The sequence below is a fragment of the Heteronotia binoei genome, chromosome 4 (genome assembly GCF_032191835.1).
Source record: "Heteronotia binoei isolate CCM8104 ecotype False Entrance Well chromosome 4, APGP_CSIRO_Hbin_v1, whole genome shotgun sequence".
Lineage (NCBI taxonomy): Eukaryota > Metazoa > Chordata > Lepidosauria > Squamata > Gekkonidae > Heteronotia > Heteronotia binoei.
Genome location: NC_083226.1, coordinates 67,257,867 through 67,273,323, shown reverse-complemented (window position 1 = coordinate 67,273,323; position 15,457 = coordinate 67,257,867). Strand labels below are relative to the sequence as shown.

General features: G+C 46.6%; 1 protein-coding gene across 1 annotated transcript in view; it reads left to right on the top strand.

Annotated features, from left to right (window-relative positions):
* Window positions 1-15,457, top strand: part of TRPM6 (transient receptor potential cation channel subfamily M member 6) — a 127,975-nt gene that overhangs the window by 79,650 nt on the left and 32,868 nt on the right. Inside the window, 4 exon segments of the mRNA XM_060237473.1 lie at window positions 265-362; window positions 3,217-3,275; window positions 4,281-4,303; window positions 6,557-6,607. Of these exon segments, the coding sequence (XP_060093456.1) occupies window positions 265-362; window positions 3,217-3,275; window positions 4,281-4,303; window positions 6,557-6,607 (231 nt within the window).

The window sequence follows — 15,457 nt, the reverse complement described above, 5'->3', positions numbered from 1 at the left end:
GCCAGAAGCGGGACTTTCCAGGTGACCGGGACGATCTGGCCACCCTCGTAAAGGAAACTGCAGTTTTTTTTCCTATGCTGAGTGATTTTTGATTTTATTATAGTATTTAGAGTGATTGGTGCTGAAGGGTTTTTTTACAGCATGGAACAGCCATACTTAGAATGGATTACAGATTCAATACAGACACATTTATTTGTTTTGAAGCAAATGTTCAATTTCCTGTCATGTCATATGTCCTCTTGTTGTTTTTGTTTACTTGGCTAGATTCGGATCATATCAGTTGCATGCATCAGATAATGAAAAATGAAGGAACTGCTAAACACACAGTGCAAATTTGTGACTATTTGAGGCAATCACAAGAGGTAATGCTTGAGGACATCTTTCAAGTCAGATCTGTACATTCTGTAAATCCATACCAATCAGTTGACTGTTCTAACACTAATTTAACACAGCCAAACACTACTGTGAAGAGACTTTTTCTTGAACACTGAGAAATTTCGTTTTATACAGCATGGAAAATGCTGGGGAAGAAATATGTAATTAACCGCAACCCTCAGAGAAGATTAATAAAATGGCATTAAACTGTTGAATCATGAAATGGGAGTATATACAAAAAAGATGGGTTAAGAAACAGAGGTTTTATATGGTAATTCTCTAGACCATTAAGAAAATTAAGCGATTGACTTGCACTGAAGAACTTCGTATGATTTGAGAAAATTCTAACTTCTTAGCTGCTCAGTGATTACTTATTCCTGGGAATATGAGATTAAACAATTATAAAGATGAGAGAAAATGTTCTGCCTTTTGTGTTTTTGCAGTTATCTTGTTTTCCTGCTCATTTGTACTGATTTAACCATATTGAGATTAAAATCAGGAAAATTCAAGTTGAGTACGATTCTAAACCAACATTTGATCTAGGTTTAGAATATCGGTTTGAGGGGGTTGGTGCTGGTAGTGAACAAATCTGGTTAACCCATGGACCCACATATGTGTGCCACAAGTAACTGGAATGGTTTTGGTTTCTAACTGGGATTATTCACATATAATGGGAATGTGTACAAGTATGTCAGTAAACTGCTTTTACACACAACCTGGTTTAACGGTAGTTTAAACTGTAATCTGAATGCAGAATAACAAAAAACTTTAATGGAATCTTAAAGACTAAATTCACAGTGGCATACACTTTTGTGAGCCAAACTAGATGTTATGATTTTTGGCAAATTATACAGAAGCTGGAAGGAATGTCATTTTAAAGATCAGAGGAACCCCTTTTTAGCTTGGAACTGCTTTGTGGGAGAGAAAAAACTCTGCAGGCTGCTCCAGTGTTACTTAAATAACTCCCTGCTGGAGGCCATTTCGGCTTCTCAAAATGGTGTGGGGGAAGGTGGGAGCTCCCCCTGGTCTTTAAAATGACATTCCTGGCAGCTGTGGTGTGACTGTAGGGAACATAAATTGGATTGGAAGAACCCAGACACAATTCACCAAACAACATTTAGTTTGGCCCTAAGGTCCACTTTGACAAGCGCATTGAATGTTACAATCAGTGGGGGTTTTTGTAGAAAAAGCGCAGCAAGATCTCATTTACATATTAGGCCACACTGCTTGACCTGGGAGCACATGGCTGCTGCATGGTGGGTCAGCTGGATCCTTGGCCAGCACAGGCAGAGCTCTGGTCCTGTGGGCTCCAGCAGAAAAAAAGCACTAGTACATTCAGGTGGCAGAGAGATACAGAAAGCTACAAACAGCAGAGAGGCTGTGGGATGGGGTGGGGTGGGGAGGATGTGTTACTAGAAAGATAGGCCAGAAAGTTCAGTTTCCCAAGGCAAGGTTATTACATTATATTGCGGGGCACTGATGAAAAAGGATCCAGTTAAAAAGAGTAAACAGTCTGCTCAACAGTGTGTGTGGATCACTCCCAAATGTTGATGAATTATAGGGCTGCCAATCCCTAGGTGGGGGCAGGGGATCCCCCAGTTTGGAGGCCCTCCCCCCACTTCTGGGTCATCAAAAGACAGGGAGGGGGAGGGAAATGTCTGCTGGGCACTCCATTATTCCTTATGAAGATCAATTCCCCTAGGGTATAATGGAGAATTGATCTGCGAGTATCTGGAGCTCTGAGGAGGCTGTTTTTTGAGGTAGACGCACCAAATTCTCAGCATAGCATCCAGTGCCTCTTCCCAAAATATCCTCCAAGTTTCAAAAGATTGGAACAGGGGGTCCAATTCTATGAACCCCAAAAGAAGTCCCTATCCTTCATTATTTCCAGTTGAGGGAAGGCATTAAAAAGGTGTGTGGTCCCTTTAAATGTGATGGCCAGAACTTCCTCTGGAGTTCAGTGATGCTTGAGGGTATTTTGAGAAGAGGTACTGGATGCTATGCTGATAATTTGGTGCCTCTACCTCAAAAAAACAGCCTCCTCAGAGCCCCAGATACTTGCAGATCAATTCTCCATTATACCCTATGGGAATTGATCTTCGTAGGGAATAATGGAGTGCCCAGCAGACATTTCCCTCCCTCTCCCTGCTTTCTGATGACTGAGAAGTGGGGAGAGGGCCTCCAAACTGGAGGATCCCCTGCCCCTACCTGGGGATTGACAACCCTATAATTTATCAACATTTGGGAGTGATCCACACACACTGTTGGGTGGATTGTTTACTCTTGAACATATGAACATATGAAGCTACCTTATACTGAATCAGACCCTTGGTCCATCAAAGTCAGTATTGTCTTCTCAGACTGGCAGCGGCTCTCCAGGGTCTCAAGCTGAGGATTTTAACATCTACTTGCCTGGACCCTTTTTGGAGATGCCAGGGATTGAACCTGGGACCTTCTGCTTACCAAGCAGATGCTCTACCACTGAGCCACCATCCTCCCCTGAGCCACTCTTTTTACCCTTGCTCCTGGCTTCACCCCAGTGTCTCCTGGCTCCATCCCAAAAGTCCCCAGATATTTCTTGAATTGGACTTGGAAACCCTAATGAAGTAGCATGGTTGGATGGACATCTAACAATTATTTAATGTATTGAGCTAACCACATCTAGTCTCTACTGTGTTCAAGAGTGACTTATCAAGTTAGCATATGAATTCCAGCTGAGCAGTTTTCCATTGAAGTCTGCCTTTGAAATTCTTTTGTTGTTATTCTGCTATAGAAATCAGGGTATGTTTCAAGAAAGTGTACATTATAATGTCAGTAATATTTGCCATTTTCTCTTTTAAGGATTTAAATAACAGTACAGTTTGGACTTACAGGAGGAATAACCTAAACAGGAATACATCGTAAGTACTCCTGTTTACATTAAGTGCTAACCAATTCTGCTTTATCTGATACAAGCGGAGGACCAATGAGGGTTTGCTGGAATGAAAATCTCCCCCCCACACACACACTTTCCCCATACCATCTCTGCTTGTCCTCTTTTTCTTCCTCCTGCAGATCCCACACCTTCTCCTCTTCCCCACTTCCTTCCATCTCTTCCATCTACCATTCTCATTGTACCCCATCCCCTCATCAGAAGAAGTATGCGTGCATACGAAAGCTTACATTCTGAATAAAACTTTGTTGGTCTTAAAGGTGCTACTTGACTCCTACTCTGTTCTGCTGCTTCAGACCAACACAGCTTACCACTTGGATCTATTTTCCCCTTCTGTCACTTTCCTTCCAGTTGTTCTTTCCCCTCAGCCTTTCAGCTTCCCTTTTCCTGTTTCCTTCCTCCCACCACTCCCCATTTAAGTCCATTTTTCTTTCCACCCTCCCTCTACTCCTACTTTGCTGCTTCTGTTGTCTGCAGCAGTAACAGCTTTACATATAATCTTGTAGACAGGTAACCAAATGTGTAATTTAAAAATCTGTGGAAATATATTCTTACCAATCAGCTCAAGCCAAAGAACTCTGGCACTCCCATACAGGATGAACAAAGGCACACTTTCTTAGCAGGGATGCACAGATACACCTCTGACTCCATGGTGCAGGTTTGCACACATTATCTTGTTGCATTCAAACATGCCTGCATTTGGGCTAATGAGAGATAACATCAAGGGCATCACAGATGAAGAACAAAGAAATGCTATGGGGAAAATATCTTTCTTCCAGTAAATATCAAGTCATGCTTAGTTCAGCATCACTGTCCTTATACTTTTAAATTATTCCTATGTTTGTGAAACAGATGAAATCTTTTGTGGGTCCCTTGCAATCTCTTGCATTCAAACTATTATATACTTACATAGTTAATTCTTTTCAAGGACCTAAAGTTATGGAAACCTTTCTGTAATGTTTGATTTCCACAGGTTTACAACAGATGGAGTGGACAGTAAGTTTTTGTTCTTTATTATTTGTAAAGTTTGCTTGCAAAATTACAAAATATATGGTAGAGTAGAAATCAGTTTCTAACAGACAATTAAAGTTAGCTGGCAATTTTTCATGACTCCTCATAGCTTATGCCACCTTGTTGACATAATCCTTAATACATATCTAATGTATACATAATCCTTAATACATATCTGTTATGACCCTTAGGCTGTCATGCTAGAATCCTCTTGAGTAAACAGACAATTCCAGGTGAAGCTTTAGCTTTTTTAAAAAAAGTTTCTATTGACACAGCATCTACAAAGGACTCGCAAGAAGAAAATAAGGCAATGTCTTACTAGGTACCTAATGCTGGATATTTACAACTTTTTAATATCAGTTGCTTTTTTTTTGTTATGAGAATTTTTATGAGAGACAAATATACCCAGCAAGCTTTAAAAAGTAAATTAGTTTTTGTTTTAAATGTCTTTAAAAGGATAGTACATTTCTCTTCTTTTAAAAAGTAAGGAAAAATGGTCATATTTATTCTTATTTTCTGGTTCCTCTTCTTTGTGTACTTTATTTGAAGTAATACCATGGAAGGTTACCTCATCTACACATCCATCACATCCTCTTTCCTGGTTTCCTTCATTCTATTGCTCTCCCTGCATGTTTCAGAAGATTCAGACACTGAAATTTCTTTCTATTCTCTATACTCAGTCACCTCACACCTCTCCATATGTCCCTTAGCATTACACATTGTATCATAAGCCTCCTTACTTATTTTGTCCTAACAATATCTCTTCTGTCATGCATAACACTTCTTGCACCTTCCATACCTCACCTCCCACAAGTTCATTTAAGCTTGAATTCTAATTGCTTTTGGACTCTAAACTTCCTGCCACTCCATGCATCTGAAGTAGTGTTTTCCTTTCTATTCATGAAATCTTCAAATTCTGAGTTCTTTTTTTTTTACATTCATTTTTTTATTAAACTTTGCTTATCTGGTCTGCCTAATTTTCTATGTAGAGTTGCCATCAGATTTCCCCAGGAGACTTGTCTTCTGTCTGGCAAAACATCCATAGCTCTTGGGAGGAAGCAAAACTAATTTTCATAAGTTTAGCATTTTTTGGGGGGGGGAGAGTTTTGCACATCCCTACATTTCCTGCTTTTCTATCACTATATCACTTTCCCCAACCTGTATCCACTGCTAAAGTTGCATTCTCTATACTTTTACTCAACCCTGTTCCTTTGCCAGGGTTTGTCAGTTTACACCTAGCACACCTTTTGGCGCTGAATACATGATAAGTAGTAATAACAGCAGTGATTCCAATTTCCCTATAGTTGCTGCTGTCAGCACTGTGTGTAAGGATATGTCTTCCAAACCTATATCAGGTTTATGAAATAAAAAAGATACTAAAGAAAGAAATTAATATCTCTTTCTATAGTACCACTTTAGCTGTGACTGTCTCATTTGGGGGGGGAGGGGAAGCCTAGGTTTTAATTTATGTATTTAAATGCTGCCAATAACTTTTTATATAAGGAAAAGAATATTTTTATTTTTAAAAATATTTGTATCTTGCTTTTTTCCAATTAGAGTTCTTTTGTACTCAGTTCAGATTATGATTTCTGATTCTGGTTTGCCAGCAAATCATAAATTATAGTTTGTCAGTTGAGACATCATGCTAAGCTATAGTTATGCTTTCTCCAATAAGATCACGACTTACTTTTTATACAACTTAGAATTTTGTCCACAAAGTAAATATCTGCTGAAATTAGTTTTGCTTCTCAGTTATTTGTCTGTTTAAATTTTACAACATTTTAGATGTCACGGGTTAATGAACCAGTATGACTATAACGTTAGTGCCATAATGTAGTTAATGGGATGCATAATGACTGAGGATAGAATTGAGAAAATCATGCTATTGAGATCTCTCATGAAGCATAGTGGGCAGTAATAAGTGGTTTTTGTTGTTGCTGTTATTGTTGTTATCCCTGAAGTGCAGTTCACAGTTCTGCAACGGTTGGAGATACTGAGTGTCCTTGAGTTGAATATTGTCTGTCATTTCCTGGCCCCCAGTATAATTATGTGTTGTTTTATTGATAATTTACACAGGCTACATTTGCACTTTACAACACAGTAAAAATAATTCCTCTCCATAGAATACTAAGCCAGTCACTTTGTTTCATGACAGTCTTAAATGCATAGTGCTCGTAACAGTCCATTTATCTTTGCTTCTCTTTCTTAAAATAATAATCCTTTAAAAATAAATTTCAGAAATCTCATCCTCCTTAAAAACCCCTCAAGATCTGCACCATCATTACTCAGGTAAGCAGTAAATATCTGAATTGTAGCTGCATTGCATTAGTCGATAAGCACATTAATTCTGCTGTCATTTCTGATACTCCTTCTTTGAAGTGGCTCACTATCAAGAGCAGTATATTAAGATGATTCCTAATGCAGGAGCCAGGCAAGATTAAGAATAGTTATTATTTTGGCATTTGCTTTTCCCTATCAAATAATTGCTGGGAAAATGTAAGGAGAAAAAAAAATACTGGCAGGAAACAAATGACAGATCCACAGCCAAAGGCATCACTGGGAACGGATAAATTGTTCCCCGATTTGTTTACAGTCTTCACCTCCTGCTTGTGATGAAAATACTATCTTTATTGTATATTCACGCAGTACTCTTCATGTGCCAGAGATACAGTTAATGATGAATAAGGTGTTCCATGCCATACATGCGTAGGAATTCTTCCAAAATTTTCACATCCAAATTTCAGCCTGAACTTTGGAGTTTTGAATGTACCCAGTTGTGTTTCCAGTGTGGAACCAGTGTGTTAGGAATATCTCATATGTCTGTTTTTGACTTCTCAACTCCTGCACAGTTTGTCACAGCACCAACTCCTGTGATTACACATCTTTCCTCCTCTGTATTACCAATCTTTATGTTTATATATTATTGTTATAGATAGTTTTCTTGCAATGTTTTGAGATTTGTACAGATGGTTATATCAAGTTGCTTTTCCACACTGTTTTACAAATACACAGTAGCACAACTACACATTAGTAAAACGCTACACAATAAGAATCTTTATGAAATCATATTATGAGCCCATCAAGATTATTTTGCCAATATACACATGCATATTAACGCAGAGGAAGGGGGGAAAAAGATACAAATGAACAGATAACAGAAAGTTACAGCAATCAATTCATGCTTCAGTTTTGGAATTAACTTCTGAAATGCTCCAAGGTAAGGCAGAGTCAAGACAAATAAAATAGTGTAAAGTGAAATTCAAGGACAAATAAAGAAACAGAATGAGGAAAGTTGCCTCATCTCTGCATAGATCTATGAACAAGGAGTAGTTTAGTATAATAAGTGGCTACAGTAAACAAACCAAGCGAGCTGCCTCAGTATCAATTATATCAAGATGTGCTCAAGCACTCATTAATTTGGCTCACATCATGAATGCATGTTGCAGTCATGGAACTTACCATTTGATGAGCAGCCTGTAAACGATTGTAACAGCCTGTTAGCACATGTGAAGAAAAAGAATAATCTTCTACTGTGCACTGCACACTGCTTCCAATTGTTTGAAAGATGAATTATTTGGAAATAAATACTATCATGAAAAAGAATGTTGTGTCTTGCCATTTTTGTCTTTGTATGTTTCTGTCTGACAGCACTGTTAATGGCTGCTGGTCTTTCTGAAGCAGAACTGTTTGCATATATACTGTCTTGTACAGCTTTTGAAAAGTCATCGTCTTTCAGTGACTTGATCCAACCATTACCATTGGGGGATTGATTTTCCCTGTTGGGCTGACACAAAAGCAGCATAAAGGAATAAAACCTATCTACCACAGCTACTGCACAGTCACAGAGCTGTACAGTTCAATGCCTGAATTGGGCAGCAAAGAGTGGGGATGAAATGCACCAATCCAAGGTTTGATTCAAGGATAAGGTCAGAGACTAGCCATTAAGGGCATCAGAAAGAGTTTTGATGGGTTGATGACCTGAGGAGCTTTCCCTCCACTAAAGTCTCCAGAACCTATGGGTCATCCCTATCGCCAGGGCCATAGGAGCCTGAAGAGAGGGAAAGGCATGAGCTAAAGATGTGGGGAAGGAGGGCTCAACACAGTGAGGCATGCATTCTCCTGGCCTGCCTTCTAATTAATATGTGGAATTTTCTGCCACAGAAAATGGTGGTGGCTACAAGCTTAGACACAGCTTCAAGAGGATTAAGGAAACATGGAGCAGAGCTCCATAAGTGGTTATTAGCCAGTTTGACCTGCATCCAAAGCGGTGTCGCCCTGCATTTAGGAGATCCTCAAAAAGCAAGAAGTTTATTTTTGATGCGGTTTTGTAAGCCGAAATGCCCTCAAAACGAGGTTGGGGAATTAGTTAGGTGGGCACCGGGCTCACTTGGGATCTTTTCCCAATGTATACAAGATTAACCAACCAGAGAGTGATGCTTAAATATTAAGGACTCTAATTTAGTAAAACCAATTATAATTTACGGTATTGAGAAAAATATAGTCTCCCATACAAGATAAAAATACACATACAATCACACATACAGTCCTAGGAAATATAGATAGATGGATAGGGGAACATAAAGGGTAGACACACAGGGTAATATTTATTGTAGTCTTCGAGGAAGGCTCCAATTGGCGACAAGTGAGTAAGTGGGTAAGGGACCCGAAACTGATCAGGAATCGGGGATGGATCTATGCAGCGGAAGGTGGGATACTGATAGAAGCACACATGAGTGGAGTTGGGTCAGAGGTTAAATAGACTACCTTAGACCCTCGGGCTGGGAGGTATAGGGGAGGAGAAAGGGGAGGCTATGCAGTGACCATATGGCTGGACTTCTGCAGTAGCCAATAGAAAGTGCATGTCATGGGTGCTGGGGGCCCTGCAGAAGAAGCCGAGCCTGCAGAAGAAACTGTGCCCCTGCCACCTGCACCAGTGCCCCTGCCTCCTGCTGGAGAAGATCCAAGCCCCCCTGCCTCGCCCTCTCGGGTGGCTCGTGTGCGTGACCGCCTTCGTCAGGACCTCAGGGATCGGAGGAGGGCGGCACGCTCACGAGCAAGACGCTCCCTGAGCCATGAGTTTTGAAAGGATTATGGCCCTTCTAGGAGTGAGGGTGCTTGAGTCTCAGCATGATCCTGGCTGCCCTCTGAGTCAGCAATTAGCCCAAATGGGCAACAGACAGCAGAGGGCTATATAGCTGTGGGCTTTGAGAGAAGGCTTTGTGGAAGCAACTAGTCACTTACCTGACGTTCTAGCATCCACTTCGGCTTCTGACTTCGGCTTCTGGACCCCCTGACTCTGGCATTGACTTCTGGACCCCCTGACTTCGGCTTCTGAACCTCTGACCTACGATACCTGGACTGTGATTCGGTTTTGGCGCTTTGGACCCTCCTTGCTACCCACCTACAGACCTTGGACTGCCCCTGGACTTCGCCTGGCCTGGCCCCAGCCTGTGACAGATTGCTTCCACCACCACAAACACCCATTCCACAGGATGGATGCTGAAGCAAGTGGAACCGCAGGACTACTGGCTGCTCTCCAAGCCCAGGTACAGCAGCTGACACAGGCAGTAGTGCACTTGCAGCAGCAACCTGCGGCCAGTGCTCCAGCCAAGTGCCCAGTCCCCCCACCTGACAGATTTGGGGGTGCTGTGGAAGAATTTCCTGCTTTCCTGGCGCAGTGTCAGCTGTACTTCGAGCTAAGAGCACGGGACTTTCCCAATGACAAAACAAAGGTCTGTTTCATCATTAGTCTGTTAAAGGGGCAGGCGGCCAAGTGGGCCACACCCCTACTGGTTGAGTCCTCTCCCCTGCTGACTGATTACCAGGGGTTTGAGGCCCACCTGTCTGCTGCTTTCTCAAACCCAGTCCAAGCAGCTACAGCCAACCAGAAAATCAGGGCCCTGAAACAAGGCAAATCTTCAGTGGCTCAGTACGCCACCGAATTCAAGCTCCTGGCCCAAGACTTGGCGTGGAATGAGGCTGCCCAGATACACCAGTTTATCGAAGGGTTGGCGGAGGAAGTCCTGGACGAACTGGCTAGGGTGGAGCAGCCACCCACGCTCCAAGGACTTATCACCCTCTGCCTCCGCATCGATGGCCGCCTGGAAAGTCGCCGCCAAGCCAAGACCAGAGGGCGCCAGCTCCCTGCGCCGTGCCACTCGGCTCCTCTTCCATCCCCAGCTAGTACCAGAGACAAGGGTGAGCCTATGCAGCTTGGAGCTGCTCGACCCCGCCTGACTCCAGAAGAAAAGGCCAGACACCGCACGCAGAATCTGTGCCTCTACTGCGGCACGGCAGGCCACTATGCCTCTGGCTGCCCTGCTAAGCGTCGGATACCCGGAGCTTCGTTGCCACCGCTGCCAAAAGGGCAGCCGCAGGCGTAAGTGGACCCTCCAGCCTGGGGCGACTAGCTGGGTCCTCCGAACAGCAGGCTGATACCCCGGGCCCGTTCCTGCTACCAGTCAAACTCCGTCTGCCCGATGGACGCTGGCTGTTCGTGTATGCCATGCTGGACTCGGGAGCGGCCCACTGTTTTGTAGATGCCGCCTTTGTAAAGCAGCACCAGATCCCAGTGCAGACAAAAGAGATTCCGACGCTGGTGGAGGCTATTGACGGGCGCCTCCTCCATTCTGGCCCCGTCACCCAGGAGACCTGTCCCATCACCTTCCACGTCCAGCAGCACCAAGAACAGCTGCAGTTTGATGTCGCCCGCATGCCTCGCTTCCCGCTGATTCTAGGCCTTTCCTGGCTGAAGCTGCACAACCCCATCGTGGACTGGGCCCAGCAGGAACTACGCTTCCGAGACCCATGCCCCCATCTGACTCCTCCCACCACTCTAGCAGCCGGCATCCCGAGTGGTGGTCCTCAGCTCCCTCAGAAGTATGCAGATTTCGCCGATGTCTTTGAAGAGACAGGAGCTGATCAGCTTCCCCCTCACCGGCCCTATGACTGTGCCATTGATTTGGTACCTGGGGCACCACTCCAGGTCCACTCCAATGTCGGAGCCTGAGCTGGCAGCTCTGCGAGACTTCCTGGACAAGAACCTGAAACGCGGATTCATCCGACCCTCAACCTCTCCCCTGTCTGCCCCAGTCCTCTTTGTGAAGAAGAAAAGTGGGGAGCTCCGGCTGTGCAATGACTACCGGGCCCTGAACAAGATCACCATCTGTGACCGGTACCCTCTACCACTGATCCCTGAACTCTTGGATCGCTTAAAGGGGGCCCAAATCTACACCAAGCTGGACCTCCGTGGAGCATACAATTTGGTGCGCATACAGCCCAGAGATGAGTGGAAGACCGCGTTTGGGACCCGATACGGGCAGTACGAGCACCTGGTGATGCCCTTAGGACTGACCAACGCCCCCGCTGTCTTCCAGAGGTTCATGAATGATGTATTCCGGGACCTGCTCGACCGCTTCGCGATCATATACCTAGATGACAACCTGATTTACTCCTGCAATCCTGCCCAGCATGCCGAGCACGTCCGCCAGGTCCTGCAGCGCCTACAAGCCCACGGCCTCTACGCCAAGCTGGAGAAGTGCGAATTTGACCTGCATTGTGTCACCGCAGGGAATACTCATGGACCCCAGAAAAGTGGAAGCGGTCCTGACCTGGCAGGCTCCTCAGAATCGCAAGGACCTGCAGAGGTTTCTTGGTTTCGCCAACTACTATCGGCAATTCATTCCGGCCTATGCATCCCTGACCACACCCCTGACTCAACTACTCCGCCCCAAAGAACCCTTCCACTGGTCCCCAGAGGCCGATAACGCCTTCTCCACCCTGAAGACCCGCTTCGCCACCGGGCCACTCCTGAGATACCCCGACCCCCAGCTTCCCTTTATGGTGGAAGCTGATGCCTTCAACGTGGCCCTAGGAGCAGTGCTGTCCCAGCGCGAGAAGCCGTCCCAGCCACTCCAGCCTTGCGCCTATTACTCGCGCCAGCTCACTGCTGCAGAGAGGAACTATACCATCTGGGAGAGGGAGTTGCTCGCAATCAAGGCGGCTTTTGAGATTTGGAGACATTACCTTGAAGGGGCTCGCCACCCTGTCCAAGTGCTCACCGACCACTGGAACTTGGAGCATCTCCAGACCACCCGCCGTCTCAACCAGCGCCAGATCCGGTGGTCCCTATTCTTCTCCCGCTTCGACTTCAGGATCACCTACATCCCCCATACCCAGAACCGGAAAGCTGATGTGCTCTCGCGGAAACCGGAATACGCCCCTGCTTCAACTGAGACCGCGCCTGCTGCTCCCATCCTGCCACCCTCAGTGTTTGCAGCCACCTCCACTTCACCAGCACTCGTGGAGGACATTCGTGCTAGCCAGGCCAATGATCCCTGGGTCCAGCAACACCTCCAGGCACTCCAAGATGGCTCAACAGGCGAGTTCACGACTCGAGGCGAGTTCACGACTCTTGCTACACCGCGAATGCCTCTATGTGTCGCCCGGGCCCTTGCGGGCAAAAGTGCTATGCCTGACCCATGACGCTTTACCTGCTGGGCATTTTGGACAGCATAAGACCACCCACTTGCTGACACGGGAATTCTGGTGGCCATGAGTTCGCTCCGATGTTGCCCGTTATGTCAGCTCCTGTGACGTCTGCCGACGGGCCAAAGACATCCCAGCCAAACCCCCAGGATTGTTACAGCCCTTGCCCACACCCTCAGGACCCTGGGATACCATCTCGATGGACTTCATCACAGAACTTCCGCGATCCAAGGGTCAGACTTGTATCTTAGTGGTCGTCGACCTGTTTACAAAGATGGCCCACTTCATTCCGTGCCCGAAACTTCCCACAGCTCAGGAGATGGCCCAGCTCTACCTGCAACACATCTTTCGTCTGCACGGACTCCCAGCCCACCTAATCTCAGACCGGGGCCCCCAGTTCTCCTCTCGGTTCTGGCAAGCCCTCCATTCCAGCCTGGGTACTCGAGTGCACCTGTCCTCGGCCTACCACCCACAGACGGAGGGTCAGACGGAGCACACCAATGCCACACTAGAGCAATATCTCCGCTGTTACACCTGTCATCAGCAGGATGACTGGACCACCCTGTTGCCCCTAGCGGAGTTTGCGTACAACAACACGGTCCATTCATCCACCCAAATGACCCCATTTGCTGCAACCTACGGGTACCACCCTCGGTTCTTCCCAGCAATCCTGCCACCCACGAATGTCGCCGCCGTTGATGCCTACCTGCAAGAACTCCGTGCCAGCCAAGACTTGCTCCGAGAGCAGCTACAGCGGGCCAAGGAGGCATATAAACTGGCTGCGGACCAGAAGAGGCAAGAGGGCCCTCCAGTGCAGCTGGGGGATCATGTGTGGCTCTCAACTCGCTACCTGCGCCGGCCTGGTCGGTCTCACAAGCTGGATGCGCGGTTCATTGTGTTGGTGTAGTGAATCTATCTGCACCCAGTCTGACAGCTATGTTTTGACAGCTGGTGATCTAGCAGGCATGCTAGGTCACAATGACCTTATCAGCAGGCCGGTTTGAGCCGGCAGAAGCCAAGAGAAGAAACCTGCTGAGTCAGCATGACAGTGCACAGCCAGGATTGGCTAGTAGAACTATAAGAAGACTGTGTGTGGACCACACAGGTCTCTCTTTGAGAGTTGGTGTGTAGGCGGAGCATTTTGTCTGTTAAAGTAAGATATTGGACTGCACTAGTGAGCACTTATTGTATATACCTGTAAATACACTATTTTGGCACTAGTTGCAGGTGTCTGGCTGATTTCTTTCCTGGAGCCCTGTGTTGGGCAGGTCACCAAGCTCACTCTGCTAACTCCCACACCGACACATTGGACCCTACCCCGTCATGGAACAAGTAAGCCCCGTCGCCTTCAGGCTCCAGTTGCCACCCCACCTCCGCATTCACCCTGTCCCGGCTGCACCCCCTGACCCAGCTCGGCCTCCTTCCCCACCGCCACCGCCACCGGTGCTGGTGGATGATGAAGAAGAATATGAGGTGCGCCAAATCCTGGACTCCCGGTACCATCGTGGAGGCCTCCAGTACCTTGTGAACTGGGAGGGATACGGCCCGGAAAACCGGTCTTGGGAGCCCGTGGACAACCTTCATGCCCCGGACTTGGTGCAGCAATTCCACACCGACCACCCTGACCTCCCAGGCCCTTCGACGGAGGGGGGCCCTGGGGGGGGATAGTGTCATGGGTGCTGGAGGCCCTGCAGAAGAAGCCGAGCCTGCAGAAGAAACTGTGCCCCTGCCACCTGCACCAGTGCCCCTGCCTCCTGCTGGAGAAGATCCAAGCCCCCCTGCCTCGCCCTCTCGGGTGTCTCTTGTGCGTGACCGCCTTCGTCAGGACCTCAGGGATCGGAGGAGGGCGGCACGCTCACGAGCAAGATGCTCCCTGAGCCCTGAGTTTTGAAAGGATTATGGCCCTTCTAGGAGTGAGGGTGCTTGAGTCTCAGCAGGATCCTGGCTGCCCCCTGAGTCAGCAATTAGCCCAAATGGGCAACAGACAGCAGAGGGCTATGTAGCTGTGGGCTTTGAGAGAAGGCTTTGTGGAAGCAACTAGTCACTTACCTGACGGTCTAGCATCCACTTCGGCTTCTGGACCCCCTGACTCTGGCATTGACTTCTGGATCCCCTGACTTCGGCTTCTAAACCTCTGACCTACGATACCTGGACTGTGATTTGGTTTTGGCGCTTTGGACCCTCCTTGCTTCCCAGCTACAGACCTTGGACTGCCCCTGGACTTCGCCTGGCCTGGCCCCAGCCCGTGACAGTGCATTGGTGACACCTAATTGGGTGCTTGCTCTTGACCAATGGACTTGCCTGGATCCTGGATACCTGAGAGAACTTTCAGATTGAAACGGACCTGGGGGAGGCTCCAAAGTGACAGTTGGGAAGAAGAATAGAAGTGATTACTGGGTGGGGAACATTTAAGATTAAATGGACTTATCTGAAAAGGTGACAATAGAGAATCAAATGTTGGCCTAGGTAACACCCGTATTTAGACAAAAGACTTGGCTCTGGCAGGAGATGGTCTTCCTCTTCTTTAGTCTTCCTGGCCCCAGTCTTTGTCCTGGGTTTCGATAGACAAAGGCTTGAGAGGTCTGGCAGGATCCATGCCTGGAAAGCTTGATTGCCTTATGCAGAAGTTGAAGCAGCTGTTGGATATGGAGT